Source organism: Salmo trutta, chromosome 21 (assembly GCF_901001165.1).
Source record: "Salmo trutta chromosome 21, fSalTru1.1, whole genome shotgun sequence".
Taxonomy (NCBI): Eukaryota; Metazoa; Chordata; class Actinopteri; order Salmoniformes; family Salmonidae; genus Salmo; species Salmo trutta.
Genome location: NC_042977.1, coordinates 10113412 through 10134158, shown reverse-complemented (window position 1 = coordinate 10134158; position 20747 = coordinate 10113412). Strand labels below are relative to the sequence as shown.

Sequence of the window (20747 nt, the reverse complement as noted above, 5' to 3'; positions counted from 1 at the left end):
TAGATGAGGTACGATCACGAACGGGACATCAAAAACTGTAATATCTTATGTTTCACGGAATTGTGGCTGAATGATGACATGGATATTCAGCTAGTGGGATATACGCTGCACCGGCAAGATAGAACAGCACACTCCGGTAAGACGGAGTAAACAACAGCTGGTGCACGAAATCTAAGGAAGTCTCTAGATTTTCCTCGCCTGAAGTAGAGTATCTTGTGATAAAATGCAGACCACACTATTTGCCTAGAGAGTTTTCAGCTATACTTTTTGTGGCTGTTTATTTACCACCACAGCCGTATGCTGGCACTAAGACCGCACTCAGTCAGCTGTATAAGGAAATAAGCAAACAGGAAACCGCTCAACCAGAGGCGGCGCTCCTAGTGGCCGAAGACTTTAATGCAGGGAAACTTAAATCAGTTCTACGTCATTTCTATCAACATGTTAAATGTGCAACCAGAGGGAAAACAATTCTAGATCACCTGTATGCCACACACAGAGACGCGTACAAAGCTCTCCCTCGCCCTCCATTTGGTAAATCCGACCACAATTCTATCCTCCTGATTCCTGCTTCCAAGCAAAAATTAAAGCAGGAAGCACCAGTGACTCGGTCTATAAAAAAGTGGTCAGGTGAAGCAGATGCTAAACTACAGGACTGTTTTGCTAGCACAGACTGGAACATGTTCCCTGATTCTTCCGATGGCATTGAGGAGTACACCACACCAGTCACTGGCTTTATCAATAAGTGCATCGAGGACGTCGTCCCCACCGTCACTGTACGTACATACTCCAACCAGAAGCAATGGATTACAGGCAACATTTGCACTGAGCTAAAGGGTAGAGCCAACGCTTCCAAAGTGCGGGACTCTAACCCGGAAGCTTATAAGAAATCCTGCTATGCCTTCCAATGAACCATCAAAAAGGCAAAGCGTCAATACATTGCTAAGATTAAATCGTACTACACCGGCTCCAACGCTTGTCTTATGTGGCAGGGCTTGCAAACTATTACAGACTACAAAGGGAAGCAAAGCCGCGAGCTGCCCAGTGACACGATCTTACCAGATGAGCTAAATCACTTCTATGCTCGCTTCGAGGCAAGCAACACTGAGGCATGCATGAGAGCATTAGCTGTTCCGGACGACTGTTTGATCACGCTCTCCATAGCCGACGTGAGTAAGACCTTTAAACAGGTCAACATTCACAAGGCTGCGGGGCCAGATGGATTACCAGGACGAGTGCTCCGGGCATGTGCTGACCAACTGGCAGGTGTCTTCACTGACATTTTCAACATGTCCCTGATTGAGTCTGTAATACCAACATGTTTCAAGCAGATCACCATAGTCCCTGTGCCCAAGAACATGAAGGCAACCTGCCTAAATGACTACAGACCCGTAGCACTCACGTCCGTAGCCATGAAGTGCTTTGAAAGGCTGGTAATGGCACACATCAACAACATTACCCCAGAAACCCTAGACCCACTCCAATTTGCATAACGCCCAAACAGATCCACAGATGATGCAATCTCTATTGCACTCCACACTGCCCTTTCCCACCTGGACAAAAGGAACACCTATGTGAGAATGCTATTCCTTGACTACAGCTCAGCGTTCAACACCATAGTACCCTCAAAGCTCATCACTAAGTTAAGGATCCTGGGACTAAACACCTCCCTCTGCAAATGGATCCTGGACTTCCTGACGGGCCGCCCCCAGGTGGTGAGGGTAGGTAGCAACACATCTGCAACGCTGATCCTCAACACTGGAGCCCCTCAGGGGTGCGTGCTCAGTCCCCTCCTATACTCCCTGTTCACCCACGACTGCATGGCCAGCCACGACTCCAACACCATCATTAAGTTTGCTGATGACACAACAGTGGTAGGCCTGATTACCGACAACGACGAGACAGCCTACAGGGAGGAGGTCAGAGACCTGGCCAGGTGGTGCCAGAATAACAACCTATCCCTCAATGTAACCAAGACTAAGGAGATGATTGTAGACTACAGGAAAAGGAGGACCGAGCACGCCCCCCATTCTCATCGATGGGGCTATAGTGGAGCTGGTTGAGAGCTTCAAGTTCCTTGGTGTCCAAATCACCAACAAACTAGAATAGTCCAAACACACCAAGACAGTTGTGAAGAGGGCACAACAAAGTCTATTCCCCCTCAGGAAACTAAAAAGATTTGGCATGGGTCCTCAGATCCTCAATAGGTTCTACAGCTGCAACATCGAGAGCATCCTGACTGGTTACATCACTGCCTGGTACGGCAATTGCTCTGCCTCCGACCGCAGGGCAATACAGAGGGTAGTGCGTACGGCCCAGTACATCACTGGGGCTAAGCTGCCTGCCATCCAGGACCTCTACACCAGGCAGTGTCAGAGGAAGGCCCTAAAAATTGTCAAAGACCCCAGTCACAACAGTCATAGACTGTTCTCTCTACTGCCGCATGGCAAGCGGTACCAGAGTGCCAAGTCAAGGACAAAAAGGCTTCTCAACAGTTTTTACCCCCAAGCCATAAGACTCCTGAGCAGGTAATCAAATGCCTACCCGGACTATTTGCATTGTGTGCCCCCCAACCCCTCTTTTATGCTGCTGCTACTCTCTCTCTACTCTCATATATGCATAGTCACTTTAACTATACATTCATGTACATACTACCTCAATTGGCCCGACTAACCAGTACCCTCAAACATTGGCTAACCGGGCTATCTGCATTGTGTCCCGCCACCCACCACCCGCCAACCCCTCTTTTACGCTACTGCTACTCTCTGTTTATCATATATGCATAGTCACTTTAACCATATCTACATGTACATACTACCTCAATCAGCCCGACTAACTGGTGCCTGTATATATCCTCGCGACTGTTCTAGCTTCGTTAACTGTTATTTCTCACTGTCTTTTTACTAATGTTTTTATTTCTTTACTTACCTATTGTTCACCTAATACCTTTTTTGCACTGTTGGTTAGAGCCTGTAAGTAAGCATTTCACTGTAAGGTCTACACCTGTTGTATTCGGCGCACGTGACAAATAAACTTTGATTTGATTTGATTAGCATTCAGTGGGGTGAATAAGCATGCACAACCGTGAGCAAGTTCACAGCCATTTACTGACATTTATGGGAGAGACGGGCGGACGGGGTTGGAGATGTTAAAGGTGTGCACTGGCGTGTGTGGTGGTTTGTGGGGATTTACTGAACCGTTTCTGGACATACTGTATACACGTCCGTGAATGTCCGAGCACAAAAATGGGTTGTTTGGATCCTGGATGCTGACTGGTTTATAGCAAGGAGTTATAGCACCGCACTCCCCGCATCCACGGGTAATGCCTGTTAACATTACCTACCCCCCCATTTTTACGCTGCTGCTACTCTCTGTTTATTATCTATGCATAGTCACTTTACCTCTACCTACATGTACATATTACCTCAATTACCTCGACTAACCTGTGCCCCCGCACATTGACTCTGTACCGGTACCCCCTGTATACAGGGCCTTGCAAAAGTATTCATCCCCTTGGTGTTTTTCCTATTTTGTTGCATTACAACCTGTAATTTATTAAATTGATTTGGATTTCACGTAATAGACATACACAAAATAGTCAAAATTGGTGAAATGAAAAAAATGACTTGTTTCCAAAAATCATTAAAAAAAAATTTTTTAAAGTGGTGTGTGCATATGTATTCACCCCCTTTGCTATGAAGCCCCAAAATAAGATCTGGTGCAACACATAATTAGTTAGATTGCACAAAGGTGGACTTTATTTAAGTGTCACATGATCTGTCACATGATCTCAGTATATATACACCTGTTCTGAAAGGCCCCAGAGTTTGCAACACCACTAAGCAAGGGCCACCATCAAGCAAGCGGCACCATGAAGACCAAGGAGCTCGCCAAACAGGTCAGGGACAAAGTTGTGGAGAAGTACAAATCAGGGTTGGGTTATAAAAGAATATCTGAAACTTTTAACATCCCATGGAGCACCACTAAATCCATTATAAAAAAATGAAAGAATATGGCACCACAACAAAGCTGCCAAGAGAGGGCCGCCCACCAAAACTCACAGACCAGGCAAGGAGGGCATTAATCAGAGAGGCAACAAAGAGACCAAAGATAACCCTGAAGGAGCTGCAAAGCTCCACAGCGGAGATTGGAGCATATGTCCATAGGATCACTTTAAGCCGTACACTCCACAGAGCTGGGCTTTATGGAAGAGTGGCCAGAAAAAATACATTGCTTAAAGAAAAAAATAAGCAAACAGGTTTGGTGTTTGCCAAAAGCCAAAAGCCCAAACATATGGAAGAAGATACTCTGGTCAGATGATAAAATTGAGCTTTTTGGCCATCAAGGAAAACGCTATGTCTGGCACAAACCCAACACCTCTCATCACCCTGAGAACACCCTCCCCACAGTGAAGCATGGGGGTGGCAGCATTATGCTGTGGGGATGTTTTTCATCGGCAGGGACTGGGAAACTGGTCAGAATTTAAGACTTATGGATGGTGCTAAATACATGGAAATTCTTGAGGGAAAACTGTTTGTCTTCCAGAGATTTGAGACTGAGGTACACCTTCCAGCAGGACAATGACCCTAAGGATACTGCTAATGGAACACTCAAAGGGTTTAAGGGGAAACATTTAAATGTCTTGGAATGACCTAGTCAAAGCCCAGACCTCAATCCAATTGAGAATCTGTGGTATGATTTAAAGATTGCTATACCCCAGCAGAACCCATCCAACTTGAAGGAGCTGGAGCAGTTTAACCTTGAAGAATGGGTAAAAATCCCAGTGGCTCGATGTGCTAAGCTTTTAGAGACATACCCCAAGAGACTTACAGCTGTAATTGCTGCTAAGTATTGACTTTGGGGGGTGAAGAGTTATGCATGCTCAAGTTCTGTTTTTTTGTCTTATTTCTTGTTTGTTTCACAAAAAAGATATTTAGCATCTTCAAAGTGGTAGGCATGTTGTTTAAATCAAATGATACAAACCCCACAAAAATCAATATTCATTCCAGGTTGTAAGGCAACAAAATAGGAAAAATACCAAGAGGGGTGAATACTTCTGCAAGCCACTGTATAGCCTCATTACTGTTATTTTATTGTTACTCTTTAATTATTTGTTATTTTGTTATTTTTAATTTATTTACTAAATACTTTCTTAACACTTATATGTTCTTATAACTGCATTGTTGGTTAAGGGCTTGTAAGTAAGCATTTCACTTGTATTCGCCGCATGTGACAAATAAAAATTGATTTGATTTTGATTTGATTTGATTTATCAATGCACATCCACTTTTCCAAAGCCCAGCCAGTCAATTGATCAACTTCATCTCTCCTGGAAAAAAGCGTCTAGACAATATTTCCCCATGCTACTAGCCTAACATTTGGTTTGGTACAGCGGGGGTTAATATAAGCCTTTTTATGTGCCTATCCTACCTGTGCAACAGCTCACTGGGCAAAAACATTGTTTCCACGTCATTTCAACCCCCAAAAAATCAATGTTATGATGACAGAACGTGGAAAACTGATTTGGATTTGCAAAAAATCATCATCAATGTAAGGGAATTTCATTCATTCATTCAAATGAATTTATTAGGATCATTATAATCATTATAATTGGCAATAGAAAAAAAGACGGTAAAACAAACAAAAATGCACATAGTTTGCTATCATTTCAACTCCTTGATGTGATTGTGTGTTAGCTGTAGTTGGTTAGCTAGCTAGCGAAGGAGAAGTAACAGCGTAGCTAACTGCCCTTAACTATCTTATTGACTTGACTCAATCAGCTGGTTGTTCCCTATTTATAAATTATTTATTAAATCAGTTATTGTCTCTCTTGTAATCATTGAACCTCTGTTAGCTAGCTACATGTGTGTGATTTGTTTAGCATAGCAACGTGGAATGAATAGAATGAACAACTGGGTAAAACATGAGAATATAATTAACAACCAGCCTGTTTGGTTAGCAACTTCAGAACCTCAGAATTAACAGCTGGCTTTTGCCTGGACTATATCGTTCGGTGGAAGGATACAAAAATTATTAAAAACATGTTCATCTTTTAAAAAGAATTGTTGGCAACTGTTTTATAAAAGCAATAAAGACCTCAAATCCGAGAATGATCATGTGATAATTCCCTCCTAAGGGCTGTTACCTGTACCTTGGCTTCACCTCTGGCCTAAGAACAGTTATCACACAATAATCCCTGGGTTCTCATGCCATATTGCTGAAATAACTTAATTGTCTATTGTCCTCTGATGGAAAATCGTGGCCTCAACCCTAACATTATTGTGATGCTACAGGAAACTGTGTGACTGCCTGAGATTTGTGTTTATTGGGTCATGTGGTACAGTAAATGAGTGTCACAGAGAAATTGGAGTGGTAGTCTGTGTACCGATCTATTTTAGCCATCGTCTTGTCCTGTTTGTCTTGTTTTGTTTGGCCTTGCATGATGTAATGTTGTTGTGTGGAAAACCAGTCAAGTATCTATGGGCTCTGTGTGTGGACGTCAAACTAGTAAATCCACCAACTCAGCATAGAGGATTCGTTGTTTTGAATTTGCATTGGGTAACTACTGTATAAGCTCAGGGAATGGAAAAAGTATATTTGCATAGAGCAGCATATTCATACAGTGATACAAAGAATAATTATGTGAGACGCCTCAGATATTCAGAGGTTATACTGACAAAATAATTTACAAAGATTATAGCCAACAGTAAGTGTAGTCAGCCTTAGAATAGTCTAACACCAGGGCCCGTATTCACAAAGTGTATCAGAGTAGAAGTGCATGTCTAGGATCAGGTCCTCTCTCCTATTCATTATGATTTAAAAGCCAAAACTGATCCTAGTTCAGCACTGGTCTGAGACTCTTTGTGAATACAGGCCCAGAAATGTAGCCAAAACATAGACATTCCTTCCTTTGTCCTCATGTTCTGAAGGGCCTGACTTTCCTTTTTTTCAGTTTTTACAAATGCGGAACATTAAAAAGTAGGTTACTGTTCATATACCGTAGGTAGATAGTTGTGTAGTCAATGGCTATGTAAGAAAAAATATAATTTGTGTCTCTGACGCAGAGGAAGTGAGAACCTGCTGATCAAAACATATTACAATCATTGGAAACGCTCACATTGTTTTCCTTCAATGAAGCAAGCATTTTCACCTTTCTTTGGTTTGACATACTGTACAAGGCTTCCCTTATGCTTTGTGTGCTACTCGCATGTGGTAAGTTAACCTAGAATCACAATGTTTGTCTATAGATTCCAATGTGATTAGCAAAGAGTTTTCGTCTCATGACTTGGACTGATGCAATGTATTCTTGATTTGGTCTGAGGTTTTGTTTTGAACCAGACAATAGATATAGTGATACATTGAGACTATAGACGTCATAGATAGGTCATAAATATGCACAGGTGTCCAATTGAGTTCCATTTGCGTGTGCATGGACTGAACCAGTGTATTGTGTATAAGCAATACAAGGGATCTTGCTTTGTCACTTTGGGTTGTTCTTTCATGAAAAGGAAAATGTTTTTGTTAACACTTTACATTCAGTTATGCTTTAATAAGTATTAAACAGTAGTTTTTATAGGAATTTTTTGAACTGTTTATTATTAGCTTGTATGTTGTTTACACAAACCGCTATAACAGATATGCATCTTGTTCCTCTGACGAGATAGAAACACTGACATGACTGTCATAAGGCTTCTGACTGTCACATAACCTAGTTATCTTTGGAGAATCTAGTTATTAATATACAGCATTGTCTAAACAAGGAAATTATGACGGGTTGTCATGATGTGATGTGGTTTTGTCCCACGTCCTCAATCAACAACCAAACCAGACTACACGAAACAGGAAACTGGTTTAGGAGGTGACAAACAGGCACTGTAAAGTGAGATTCTTTTTCACTAAAATCCTCTGCTGGTAACACTTAACTTAAAGTATCCAGCTGTAATGTTTTATAACTTGTTTTAAGCATGTAGGATCCTTTATAATGTCTTATAACAAGGCTTACAATTTCTGATATCTCTTTATGCATAGCATTTTCAACTATCAACCTCTTAAGGATCGGACCCTTTTTTTAAATATTTTCGCCTAAAATTACATACCCAAATCTAACTGCCTGTAGCTCAGGACCTGAAGCAAGGATGTGCATATTCTTGATACCATTTGAAAGGAAACACTTTGAAGTTTGTGGAAATGTGAAATTAATGTAGGAGAATATAACACATTAGATCTAGTAAAAGATAATACAAACAAAAGAAACATGGGTTTTCACCATTTATTTTTTTCATAATCTTTAAAATGCAAGAGAAAGGCCACAATATAATATTGCAGTTTAGGTGCAATTTAGATTTTGCAAAGCAGTGTGTGCGCAAAGTTTCAGATTGATCCAGTGAAGCATTGCAATACTGGACAATATTTTGTATCAAGTCTGCCCAAATGTGCCAAATTGGTCAATTGATACATTTAAGTACATACAGTGCCTTGCGAAAGTATTCGGCCCCCTTGAACTTTTCGACCTTTTGCCACATTTCAGGCTTCAAACATAAAGATATAAAACTGTAATTTTTTGTGAAGAATCAACAACAAGTGGGACACAATCATGAAGTGGAACGAAATTTATTGTATATTTCAAACTTTTTTAACAAATAAAAAACTGAAAAATTGGGCGTGCAAAATTATTCAGCCCCCTTAAGTTAACACTTTGTAGCGCCACCTTTTGCTGCGATTACAGCTGTAAGTCGCTTGGGGTATGTCTCTATCAGTTTTGCACATCGAGAGACTGACATTTTTGCCCATTCCTCCTTGCAAAACAGCTCAAGCTCAGTGAGGTTGGATGGAGAGGGTTTGTGAACAGCAGTTTTCAGTTCTTTCCACAGATTCTCGATTGGATTCAGGTCTAGACTTTGACTTGGCCATTCTAACACCTGGATATGTTTATTTGTGAACCATTCCATTGTAGATTTTGCTTTATGTTTTAGATCATTGTCTTGTTGGAAGACAAATCTCCGTCCCAGTCTCAGGTCTTTTGCAGACTCCATCAGGTTTTCTTCCACAATGGTCCTGTATTTGGCTCCATCCATCTTCCCATCAATTTTAACCATCTTCCCTGCCCCTGCTGAAGAAAAGCAGGCCCAAACCATGATGCTGCCACCACCATGTTTGAGAGTGGGGATGGTGTGTTCAGGGTGATGAGCTGTGTTGAAGAAACCGGATGGCTGTACCGACTCTGACAACATATCCCGAGTGAGCCATGTTTCCGTGAAACAGAGAACGTTACAATCTCTGATGTCTCTCTGGAAGGCAACTCGTGCCCTAATTTCGTCCACCTTGTTATCTAGAGATTGGACATTGGCGAGTAATATGCTCAGAAGTGGTGGATGGTGTGCTCGCCTTCTGAGTCTGACCAGTAGACCACTCCATCTGCCTCTCCTGCGGCGACCGCTTTATTTTGGGTCGGCCTCTGGGATAAGATCGCATGTCCAGGGTGGAGGTTCGAACATAGGATCCCCTTTGGGAAAGACGTGGTAAGTTGACATCGCTTTTATATCCAATAGTTCTTCCCGGCTGTATGTAATAACACTTGAGATTTTCTGGGCAAACAATGTAAGAAATAATACATTGAAAAACAAAACTGCATAGTTTTCTAAGGATCTGAAGCGAGGTGACCATCTCTGTCGGTGCTATCTTTCTTATCAACTGTGTGTGTATTTTTGTGTGAGAGTTCGTAGTTGGTGAAATGTGTAGAACATTTTCTCTACGCCCCGTGGCAACATGTGCAGAATTTAAGGAAACTCTAAAACGTATATTTTTACTCTCCGCTGTCAAGTGAAGTGCTGCTAAAATGTTTTGCTCGCTAGTGCTCTGACAGCATGTGTGGGTATGCAGACCCGCGATCCACCGTGGCCCCTCATTTTTTTGTGGCCCCCACCCCATCAATGTTGCCTATCCCTGATCTAAAAGTGAAACCAAATTCCAATGGAAAATGTAAATGTCCGATTTTTGGTTTAGTTTTCACCTTAAACCTCTTACATTTACACGTTCCGCTAGCGGAACGTCTGCTCCAATAGCCAATGATGGGCGGGGCGCGAAATACAAACTCCTCTAAAATCCGAAAACTTCAATTTTTCAAACATATGACTATTTTACAGCTATTTAAAGACAAGACTCTCCTTTATCTAACCACACTGTCCGATTTCAAAAAGGCTTTACAGCGAAAGCAAAACATTAGATTATGTCAGCAGAGTACCCAGCCAGAAATAATCAGACACCTATTTTTCAAGCTAGCATATCATGTCACATAAACCCAAACCATAGCTAAATGCAGCACTAACCTTTTATGATCTTCATCAGATGACACACCTAGGACATTATGTTATACAATACATGCATGTCTGTTCAATCAAGTTCATATTTATATCAAAAACCAGCTTTTTACATTAGCATGTGACGTTCAGAACTAGCATTCCCACCGAACACTTCCGGTGATTTTACTAAATTACTCACGATAAACGTTCACAAAAAGCATAACAATTAATTTTAAGAATTATAGATACAGAACTCCTCTATGCACTCGATATGTCCGATTTTAAAATAGCTTTTTGGATGAAGCACATTTTGCAATAATCTAAGTACATAGCCCAGCCATCACGGGCTAGCTATTTAGACACCCAACCAGTTTAGCCTTCACCAAAATCACATTTCCTATAAGAAAAATGTTCTTACCTTGCTTGTTCTTCGTCAGAATGCAGTCCCAGGACTTCTACTTCAATAACAAATGTAGGTTTGGTCCCAAATAATCCATCGTTATGTTCCATCAAGACGTTTTGTTCGTGCGTTCTAGACACTATCCCAACGCTAAATCTCGGCCACGAGCATGACGCAGAATGTGACAAAAAAATTCTAAATATTCCATTACCGTACTTCGAAGCATGTCAACCGCTGTTTAAAACCAATTTTTATGCAATTTATCTCGTAGAAAAGCGATAATATTCCGACCGGGAATCTGCCTGTCTGTATACTGAGGGAAAAACCGAAAGCCGGGGGCGGGGCGGGTCGCGAGCGTAAGGCTTAGTCCACTGAGTGACCACTTAGCTTTTGCTCTCCTTTGTTTCAGCCAGGGCTTTGAGTTACGTCATTCCTGTTTTTCCCGGGCTCTGAGACTCCATTGGAGATGTGGGAAGTGTCACGTAACAGCAGAGATCCTTAGTTTTTGGAAGAGATGTCAAACAAAGAAAATAAAAGGTCTGACAGGGTACTTCCTGAACAGAAGCATCTCAGGTTTTTGCCTGCCATAGGAGTTCTGTTATACTCACAGACACCATTCAAACAGTTTCAGAAACTGTGGAGTGTTTTCTCTCCAAAGCTAATAATTATATGCATATTCTAGTTTCTGGGCAGGACTAATAATCAGATTAAATCGGGTACGTTTTTTATCCAGCCGTGAAAATACTGCCCCCTAGCCATAAGAGGTTAATATGTTATCTGTCACGTCTTCCGCCGAAGTCGGTCCCTCTCCTTGTTTGGGCGGCGTTCGGCGGTCGACGTCACCGGCTTCCTAGCCACCGCCGATCCACTTTTCATTTTCCATTTGTTCTGTGTTTGTCTTACACACCTGGCTTCACTCAACCAATTACTTGTTTATTATTTAACCCTCTGTTCCCCATGTTGTGTTTGTGAGTGATTGTTTATTGTAATTCGGTCCGTCTTTGTGGGCTCGTGATGTTACTTTGTAAATTTGTCTTTTTGAGTAAAGTAAGTTGATTACTCATATCTGCTGTCCTACGCCTGACTCTCTACACCAGCTACACACAGGACCCTTACATACATGAAGGGAACATTTTGGCATTTGCTGTATGATTAGTGAGTAAGTCCATATTGCAAATGTACGGTCCCTTACTAGACGTCCGCGAATGTTTGTTAAATTCGCGGATGGCGTCGGGCCGTGCACCGGATCTTCCGGGAAGTCATCGAACGGAGTCTCTCGGACATTCGGTTTCCGTTTTATAAAATTTTTACATTTTGATCATTTCTCACCTGTCCCGGATTATACCACAGGAGGGCGAATGGAATCATATTGCAAATGTAACAAACATCACCAATCACGACGTGGCCTTTTCTCCTAAACGGAAAAGACTTCGAAGTTGAAACTTGGTGAGCATTGGTTTGGCATAATGGGCAGTTGGCCCTGAACAAGATGGAGTCGAGGCCTCAACGCCTTTTGAGTTAAGGCCATTTTTCTGGGATTAAAGGTCAAAAAATAAAATAGAGCGCTAATTTGACCGCTTCACGTCAAAGTACATGAGCCTATGGTGTCAGGAAAAAAAGAACCAGACATTTATCTATTGTCATTTAAGAGAAATCGTACAATGTAAAATTGGGGATATTAAAAAAATATATGTTTTTCCCAAAAAAGTTACAGATCCAGTTGCAGCGTGTTCAGATGAAACCGTTAAGGCGGGTTTCGGAGCTCTGTGAGATTTCTGTGATTTTCTGAAACAACACACACTCCTTCAACCCTCTGTACTTAAGTCAGTTATTAATGTAAAGACTTAAAACTCAATATTCTATAAGAGCCTAACTCAAGGAGGATATGTTTTCACTTTCAGCTTCCTGTGTCAACCAGAAGTGCCTTAAAATGGTGTCATAGGGGCTGTTTCGAAGGGTTAAAAAGGTCAGATCTTTCCACAACTTCATATGTGTGATTAGGCAACCCTCATGAACTGTAAATCAGTCATTTCTCCAAACAGATGTCAAATAAAAGCTCTCTCTCTCACACACACACACACACACACACACACACACACACACACAGCAAGGATGGAGTGACACAGTGCGGTGCTTAAAGACACACAGAGCCTGCAATGGCATTACCATTATCTCGAGGCTGTGCCGAGTTCAACGAGATGCCCCGCTTGACCGTAGCTAGCTCGGTCTGAGCGCAGCAACCTTGAAGAAAAGTAGGCCCAAAATGAAGCCTGGCCCTAAATTTCAAGTGCTTTTGGGTGACAGCGAGAGAACCGTTAGGGTTAGAAGCACAATTCGACCTCAGGAACGTTCCTGAGGTCCTCCCGATCTGTGCAAGCCTAACCTTGACCATGTGGCATTAACCCTTAACAGTGAAAAGAAGGTGTTTACATCAAAAAGTTTGCAATGACTTCTCTTCCCATAGGAATACGACCACCCGCCTGAGGGTCGAGCGGCGGGTGAACGTCTGTTCCACCTGAGGCAGGGGACGAGGAGCGCGCAGGATTTCGCCTTGGACTTCCGGACCCTGGCCTCCAGCGCGGGATGGAACGACAGGGCCCTGATCGATCACTACCGGTGCAGTCTGCGTGAGGACGTCCGTCGGGAGTTGGCCTGCCGAGACACCACCCTCCTATTGGACCAGCTGGTGGACCTGTCCATCCGCTGGACAACCTGCTGACTGCCCGCGGACGTCCGGATCGGGGCCTGTCAGTTCCATCCCCCAGCACCTCCACTCCGACGCCCATGGAGCTGGGAGGTGCTGCACTTAGGGCAACCGGAGGAGGGGCCAATCCCTGCACCATCTGTGACCGCAGAGGACACACTGCTGGTCGGTGCTGGGGGGGTTCCTCAGGGAGTCGAGGCAGCAGGCAGGGCACTATCGTGTCACCCCAGGTGAGTCAGCACCAGGCTCACCCAGAGCCCGCTGTTGCTCACATGTATGTGTTTATTTCATTTCCTGAGTTTTCCCCGCATTCCCAGCATAAGGCGCTAGTAGATTCAGGCGCAGCTGGGAATTTTATTGACCGTTCATTTGCCCATAGTTTAGGGATCCCCCTTGTTCCTGTGGATATGCCCTTCCCTGTGCATGCCCTAGATAGTCAACCATTAGGGTCAGCGCTGATTAGGGAGGTGACCGCTCCACTAGACATAGTCTTCCCTGTGGCTCAGTTGGTAGAGCGTGGTGTTTGCAATGCTAGCATGGTCTGTGCAACGCCAGGGTTGTGGGTTCGATTGCCACGGGGGGCCAGTACAAAAAAAAATGCATGAAATGAAATGTATGCATTCACTACTGTAAGTCGCTCTGGATAAGAGCGTCTGCTAAATGACTAAAAATGTAAATGTAAATGTTACGCAGGAGGGTCATAAGGAGAGAATCAGTCTCTTCCTTATTGATTCTCCTGCGTTTCCCGTGGTGCTGGGCTTACCCTGGTTGGCCTGTCATGACCCCACTATTTCGTGGCAACAGAGGGCTCTCAAGGGGTGGTCACGAGAGTGCTCATGGAGGTGTGTGGGGGTTTCCATCGGTGCGACTACAGTGGAAAGTCCAGACCAGGTCTCCACCATGCGCATCCCCTCAGAATATGCCAATCTTGCCTTCTGTAAGAAGAGGGCGACTAAATTACCACCTCATCGACGGGGGGGGATTGTGCGATAAATCTCCTGGTAGACGCAGCACTTCCCAGGAGTCACGTGTATCCTCTGTCACAGGAGGAGATGGTGCCTATGGAATCATATGTCTCCGAATCCCTGGGGCAGGGATACATTCGGCCCTCCACTTCACCTGCCTCCTTGAGTTTATTTTTTGTGAAGAAGAAGGATGGGGGTCTGCGCCCGTGTATTGACTATCGAGGTATAAATCAGATCACTGTGAGGTACAGCTACCCGTTGCCTCTCATCGCCAGTGCGATTGAGACAAAATTGGATCTCAGGAGCACTTACAACCTGGTGTGTATCCGGGAGAGGGACGAGTGGAAGATGGCATTTAGTACCACCTCAGGGCACTATGAGTACCTCGTCATGCCGTACAGGTTGATGAATGCTCCATCTGTCTTCCAGGCCTTTGTTGACAAGATTTTCCAGGACATGCAAGGGCAGGGTGTAGTGGTGTATATCGATGACATTCTGATATACTCCGCTACATGCGCCAAGCGTGTGTCCCTGGTGCGCAGGGTGCTTGGTCGACTGTTGGAGCATGACCTGTACGTCAAGGCTGAGAAATGCCTGTTCTTCCAGCAGTCCGTCTCCTTCCTAGGGTACCGCATTTCAACCTCAGGGGTGGAGATGGAGAGTGACCACATTTCAGCCATGCGTAATTGGCCGACTCCAACCATGGTAATGGAAGTGCAGCGGTTTCTAGGTTTTGCCAACTACTACACAAGGTTTATCCGGGGTTTTGGTCAGGTAGCAGCTCCCATTACCTCACTGCTGAAGGGGGGACCGGTGCGGCTGCAGTGGTCGGCTGAGGCGGACAGGGCTTTTGGTCACCTGAAGGCTCTGTTTACCTTCGGCTCCCGTGCTGGCTCATCCGGATCGCTCTGTTGCGTTCATAGTGGAGGTGGACGCGTCCGAGGCTGGGATAGGAGCTGTGCTCTCTCAGCGCTCGGGCACGCCACCAAAGCTCCGCCCCTGTGCTTTCTTTTCGAAGAAACTCAGCCCGGCGGAGCAAAACTATGATGTGGGGGACCGGGAGCTGTTGGCTGTTGTCAAGGCTCTGAAGGCGTGGAGACATTGGCTTGAGGGGGCTAAACAACCTTTTCTCATCTGGACTGACCACCGCAATCTGGAGTACATCCGGGCGGCGAGGAGACTGAACCCTCGCCAGGCAAGGTGGGCCATGTTCTTTACCCGTTTTGTTTTCACTCTATCCTACAGACCAGGTTCCCAGAACGCTAAGGCAGACGCACTGTCCCGGATGTATGACACAGAGGAGTGGTCCATGGATCACAGTCAACATACTTCCGGCTTCTTTCCTGGTGGCACCGGTGGTGTGGGAGCTGGATGCGAACATCGAGCGGACGTTACGCACAGAGCCCACTCCCCCCCAGTGTCCAGCTGGGCGCTTGTACGTTCCGTCTGCTGTCCGCGACCGTCTGATCTATTGGGCCCATACGTCACCCTCCTCTGGTCATCCTGGCATCGGTCGGACGGTGCGTTGCCTTAGTGGGAAGTACTGGTGGTCCACCTTGGCCAAGGACATGAGGGTTTATGTTTCCTCCTGCTCGGTGTGCGCCCAGTGCAAGGCTTCCAGGCACCTGCCCAGAGGGAAATTACAACCCCTACCCGTTCCACAAAGGCCGTGGTTGCACCTGTCGGTGGACTTCCTTTTGGATCTTCCTCCCTCACAGGGCAACACCCTTATCCTGGTCGTTGTGGATCGGTTTTCTAAGTCCTGCCGTCTCCTCCCTTTTCCCGGTCTCCATACGGCCCTACTGCTCACACACGTCTTCCGGCACTACGGGGTGCCTGAGGACATAGTTTCTGATCGGGGTCCCCAGTTCACGTCCAGGGTCTGGAGAGCGTTCATGGAACGTCTGGGGTTCTCGGTCAGCCTCAACTCAGGGTTTCACCCCGAGAGTAAGGGGCAGGTGGAGAGAGTAAACCAGGATGTGGGTAGGTTTCTGCGGTCATATTGCCAGGACTGGCTGGGGGAGTGGGCGGCGTTCATCCCCTGGGCAGAGATGGCCCAAAACTCACTCCACCACTCCTCCACTAACCTCTCTCCTTTCCAGTGCGTACTGGGGTATCAGCCGGTTCAGGCACCTTGGCATCAGAGCCAGATCGAAGCTCCTGCGGTGGACGAATGGTTTAAGCGCTCAGAGGAGACCTGGGACGCCGCCCATGTGCACCTACAACGGGCCGTGAGGCGGCAAAAAGCGAGCGCCGACTGCCACCGCAGCGAGGGACCAGGTCTGGCTCTTGACCCGAAACCTGTCCCTCCGCCTGCCCTGCCGGAAGCTGGGTCCGTGGTTTGTGGGGCAATTTAAAGTCCTGAGGAGACTGAACGAGGTATGCTACAGGTTACAGCTTCCCCCAGATTATTGTATTAAACACTCGTTCCATGTGTCTCTCCTCAGGCTGGTGGTGGCTGGTCCACTCCAGGAAGCTTAGGTGCGGGAGGTTCCTCCGCCCCCTCTGGACATCGAGGGGGCCCCGGTGTATGCTGTTCAAGCCATCCTGGACTCGAGGCGTCGGGCGAGGGGCCTTCAGTACTGGATTCTTGTGACTTTGACAAAAACAAGATGGACATCTTCCTCCTGGACTGCCCCACTTCCTGTGCCTTTTGGTTAATTTGATTTGTTTGTTAGTGCCATTTTGAATTGCATGGTTTGTAAATGTTCCTGGGCCATGAGAAAGGCCACTGCTGAAAAGGTAAACATGTAAACCTTTACTTATTATTTATTAAATGGTGAAACTAGTCCCTTGTTTCCTGCTTCTACCTGCTCAACCCAGATCCAAAAGAACCTGTCATATTTCCACCTCGTGACATTACCCTTTCAGTAAAGTTTGGGGAGCGTCTTAACAAACAAATGCAGTCAAATTTTAGGATATTTTAAAAGTGCTTTGAAGGATTGAAGCATTTACATTTTTGTGAATTTGTGCTTTTATTAAATGTATAATTTAGCTGTTCGAATTTGGAAACCATGTGCCATTTTCTAAATACACCTATAGAAATCTTAATTTTTACAAATGTCCAGTGTTACAGCATTTTTTACATTCAGTCATTTCTTCACAAAATCAATTCTCCAAAATGTTATTTTTTAAAGCTTACATCACAAACATGCCTCATTGTGTTAAAGTAAACAAAATTACCCATTCTAAAATTGTTGTGGTTTTAAAAAAGTAAAATTTTGTAGATTATCTCATCAAATGCATTATAAAATAACTCAACTGATGACCTGCAGACTATGTGCAACTGCAGATACCTTCTCATGCAGTTACAGCCCTGACTGTTTAGATGCTACATAGTAAACATCCCCGGAACTTTGACACAGAAAGTCCCTAACAATAACATGCCATGCAAGGTAATCCCCTTCCACCACCATGTCTCTGTCGTAGAAATAGAATCAACATTATATTTCTATGGTCTCTTTTGTCCCCTTCTATGTGACGTATGTTCCTCTTTCAAGTGAAAGTACATAGACTGAACACAAATGTCAACAAGGCTTGCCAGCACAGTCACTTCTGTATGTTCCTCCCAGCATTTCCTTAGGCCTCGTACATCTGTACCCAGTATAATTCACACTCGGAAGCATCTTCTTATGAATCCTGTTTGTAGAAGCTCCCTGGCTGTGAAACATTGCAGTCCATTGTTGGAAGCCTCAGTTCAGTTTCTATCATCGGTATTCATTCACATCTTCGTGTAGTCTGATGCGGAGTCCAATAGGGTCCTGTAGATGTTGGATCTGAGGAACCTGGGGTAGGAGTCTTTCTCCATCAGGCTGTATACAATCCTCTGGGCCTCGTCGAAGCAAACTGTGGAGGGCGTCTTCACATTCTGCCCGATGAGATCTCTGGTCTTGTGGTCAATGTTGATCTGGAGAGATTTAGAGGGAATTGATGAGACTTAGTGGATACAAGAAGTAGATGTGTTCATACAAAGCAAATGTGGCCATAAAAAGTATACATACGTGATCAAAGATCTACATGTTTTTGTGAAGTATTATACTAGGTTTGGGAGTACAACATACCTCTTTTGGAGCCTCAGCTTCAATGAATGTCTTGTAGATCTTCTTGGCCCTGCAGGACAGCCTGAAGGAGGACTTAATCTTCTTGTAGTCTTCACAGATCAGCCAGAATTCAATGTTCTCATCGCTGAACTCTGATTTCAGAAAGGCCTGAAATGTTGCCATGCCATCTAAAAGGGGCATGAGAAGACACACTTAGCTAGGCTTTAAAACCTACAAACCTACGAAAATGGTTCAACCTCCTTTTGTCTGTTTAAACATTGTTTTGAAGAACATGAAATGCTTACATTTTGATGTGAGAAGTCTCTCCAAAGACTGGGACCACAGGATAATTTCCTCAGTACTAAGTCTGTAAAGGAGGAGGACAGTTATTTTCAGATCAATACACTGGATGTTAATGTGGATCGTGGATGGGTCCTGATAGGAAAGGCTCATGGGATATGGAGAGTCTATCCTTAGGCTATTTACCGTTCAGTGTTAGGGGCATGGGAAGATCTGCGTTGTAGTCGGGACCTCAAATCGCATCCCCTGAAACAAAATAAATAGGTAAATACAGAATCATACACACAAAACACGCACATGCACAGAAAACCTCAAAGTTATCTTGCTCCTATGTGCAAAGGCAACCAGCAACATAATTTAGTGTTTTTAAAGAACAATTGTTTTTAAGAATCTGCAATTGTGCCGAATGACCAACAAACCAATAAATCAATGTGGAATGCAAGCAATACTTTATCAGCGAATACTCACTTTGTCTGCTTTCTTCTGTTGTCCTCCATGTCAATGTTGAGTGGATGCAGTTTCCTTGATGGTGATGTGACTAAGATAAGCATGTTTGGGGGAACACAATCATTGGGTTCTTTGTATGTATTACTCAGTGTTGGAGTTCTCTGCTAGCTGTCAAATTGTGTCTGTTTTGACGGTCCTCCAAACACCCTCCTTTATACAAGCGATGACTACTGTGATGTTAGTGTGTGTAGCGTCACCCATTTCGTTGGCCTCTAACCGCAGAAATAGAGGAAGTAGGGGATGACGCTAGCTTGTTCACACCAGTGCAATGCAACTGACAGTCTGTGCATTCAGAAACCTGCACAGGTCATTGCCTACCGATATTAAGGCCAGGGTATGCAAATGTAACGTGGAAAATTAAACAACCGATAAGCAAATTCTTACCTTCACTATGTGGGCTCAAGTAAAGAACAAGGTATTTGTTTAATTTTTCAAACACATTTGTCAGGTGGAAGTGATACTTTCATTAGGTCTTTTGCTTTCATGTCCCATGATAGTGGAACTGCTGCTGTTTTTTTTTACCAATATAAACTCTTGCCTTTTCACAAGTATAACCGTAATAATTTTATCTGGAGTTTTTGGCAGAAGAAGAGAACAATTGAAATAGGTCAAACCATGCAAGCAGAAGGATTTGCCGGATTCGTCAGTGAAAATCCCACTGTCCAGTCTCACTTCTCTTTAGTGGCCTCTGACATTTATTTTTCCGTCACAGAGAACCAATCATATATAGTATGTTAGATAGACGGACAGATCGGGGACAGATCACAATAGATACAAAGAAGATTTTGTCTTGACTAGGTGACTAGACATATTGTTAGCTTATTTCCATCAAAATGGCAGATTTTTATCAGATGACAACTAAGCAGACAAAACTAGCAGTCACAGTGTTGCTTACAGTTAACGTCACCATGAAAAACCAGTCAGGATAGAAGTAAAATGGTCACATGGGTATGAGAACTCGGTCACATGGGTATGAGATCTCATGCACAGGCTGACCTGCAGCATAACATACTACTTCCAATACAGTCCTCAGGAATACATAGTTTCATGCTATACGTTATGATATACATTATTTAAAATGAATAGATCATATTAACATTGTATATCCATATTTAAATGAATATTCTAATTGAATATTGATCAAAGCAATGCATTTTTCAACTGCGTGTGTGGGTGGGCGTGCATGTGCGCTTCTGTCACTTTTTGAAACAAACCACATCTACTTCCACTTCCTCTTTCCTTAGCAGCCAACAAAACAAATACATGAAATATCCCAGAAATGAAATATATGGGAGTCAGTGCATTCGACATGAGGTTGGTAGACAGTGAATTTCACTGACAGGATTGGCATATTTACATATTGACTATATATATTTTGGAAATCTTTTGGAAAAAAATAACACTAACACATTTTCATAGTGTTGTACACCTAACATACCTCCTAACTGCAGACCATGCAGAGCCTGCAGGGTCGTTACTGTAATGAGTACGATGGGAGACAGTGTGCTGGATTCAAGCGCAGGGCGCAACAGGTGT

The 20747-nt window shown here is 44.1% G+C and overlaps 1 protein-coding gene and 1 long non-coding RNA gene across 2 annotated transcripts; one reads left to right on the top strand and one right to left on the bottom strand.

Moving 5' to 3' along the window:
• Positions 1-6901: 6901 nt before the first annotated feature.
• Positions 6902-17153, top strand: LOC115156641 (uncharacterized). Its single transcript, XR_003868300.1, has 2 exons — positions 6902-7209; positions 16812-17153. It is a non-coding gene; the product is annotated as an uncharacterized LOC115156641 (long non-coding RNA).
• A 167-nt stretch (positions 17154-17320) lies between these two features.
• Positions 17321-19616, bottom strand: LOC115156640 (regulator of G-protein signaling 21). Its single transcript, XM_029704154.1, has 5 exons — positions 19173-19616; positions 18891-18950; positions 18710-18771; positions 18426-18592; positions 17321-18271 (listed from the first exon to the last, which is right to left on the bottom strand). Exons 1-5 carry the CDS (start codon positions 19253-19255, stop codon positions 18086-18088), a joined length of 558 nt encoding a protein of 185 aa, XP_029560014.1. The 5' UTR covers positions 19256-19616; the 3' UTR covers positions 17321-18085.
• Positions 19617-20747: the final 1131 nt, after the last annotated feature.

Coding starts and splice junctions, on each gene's coding strand:
- LOC115156640 (XM_029704154.1), bottom strand. CDS start 19,255: ATGCTTATCTTAGTCACATCACCATCAAGGAAACTGCATCCACTCAAC. Junction 18,951..19,172: donor AACAGAAGAAAGCAGACAAA/GTGAGTATTCGC, acceptor ATTTTGTTTCAG/GGGATGCGATTTGAGGTCCC. Junction 18,772..18,890: donor CATGCCCCTAACACTGAACG/GTAAATAGCCTA, acceptor CCTCCTTTACAG/ACTTAGTACTGAGGAAATTA.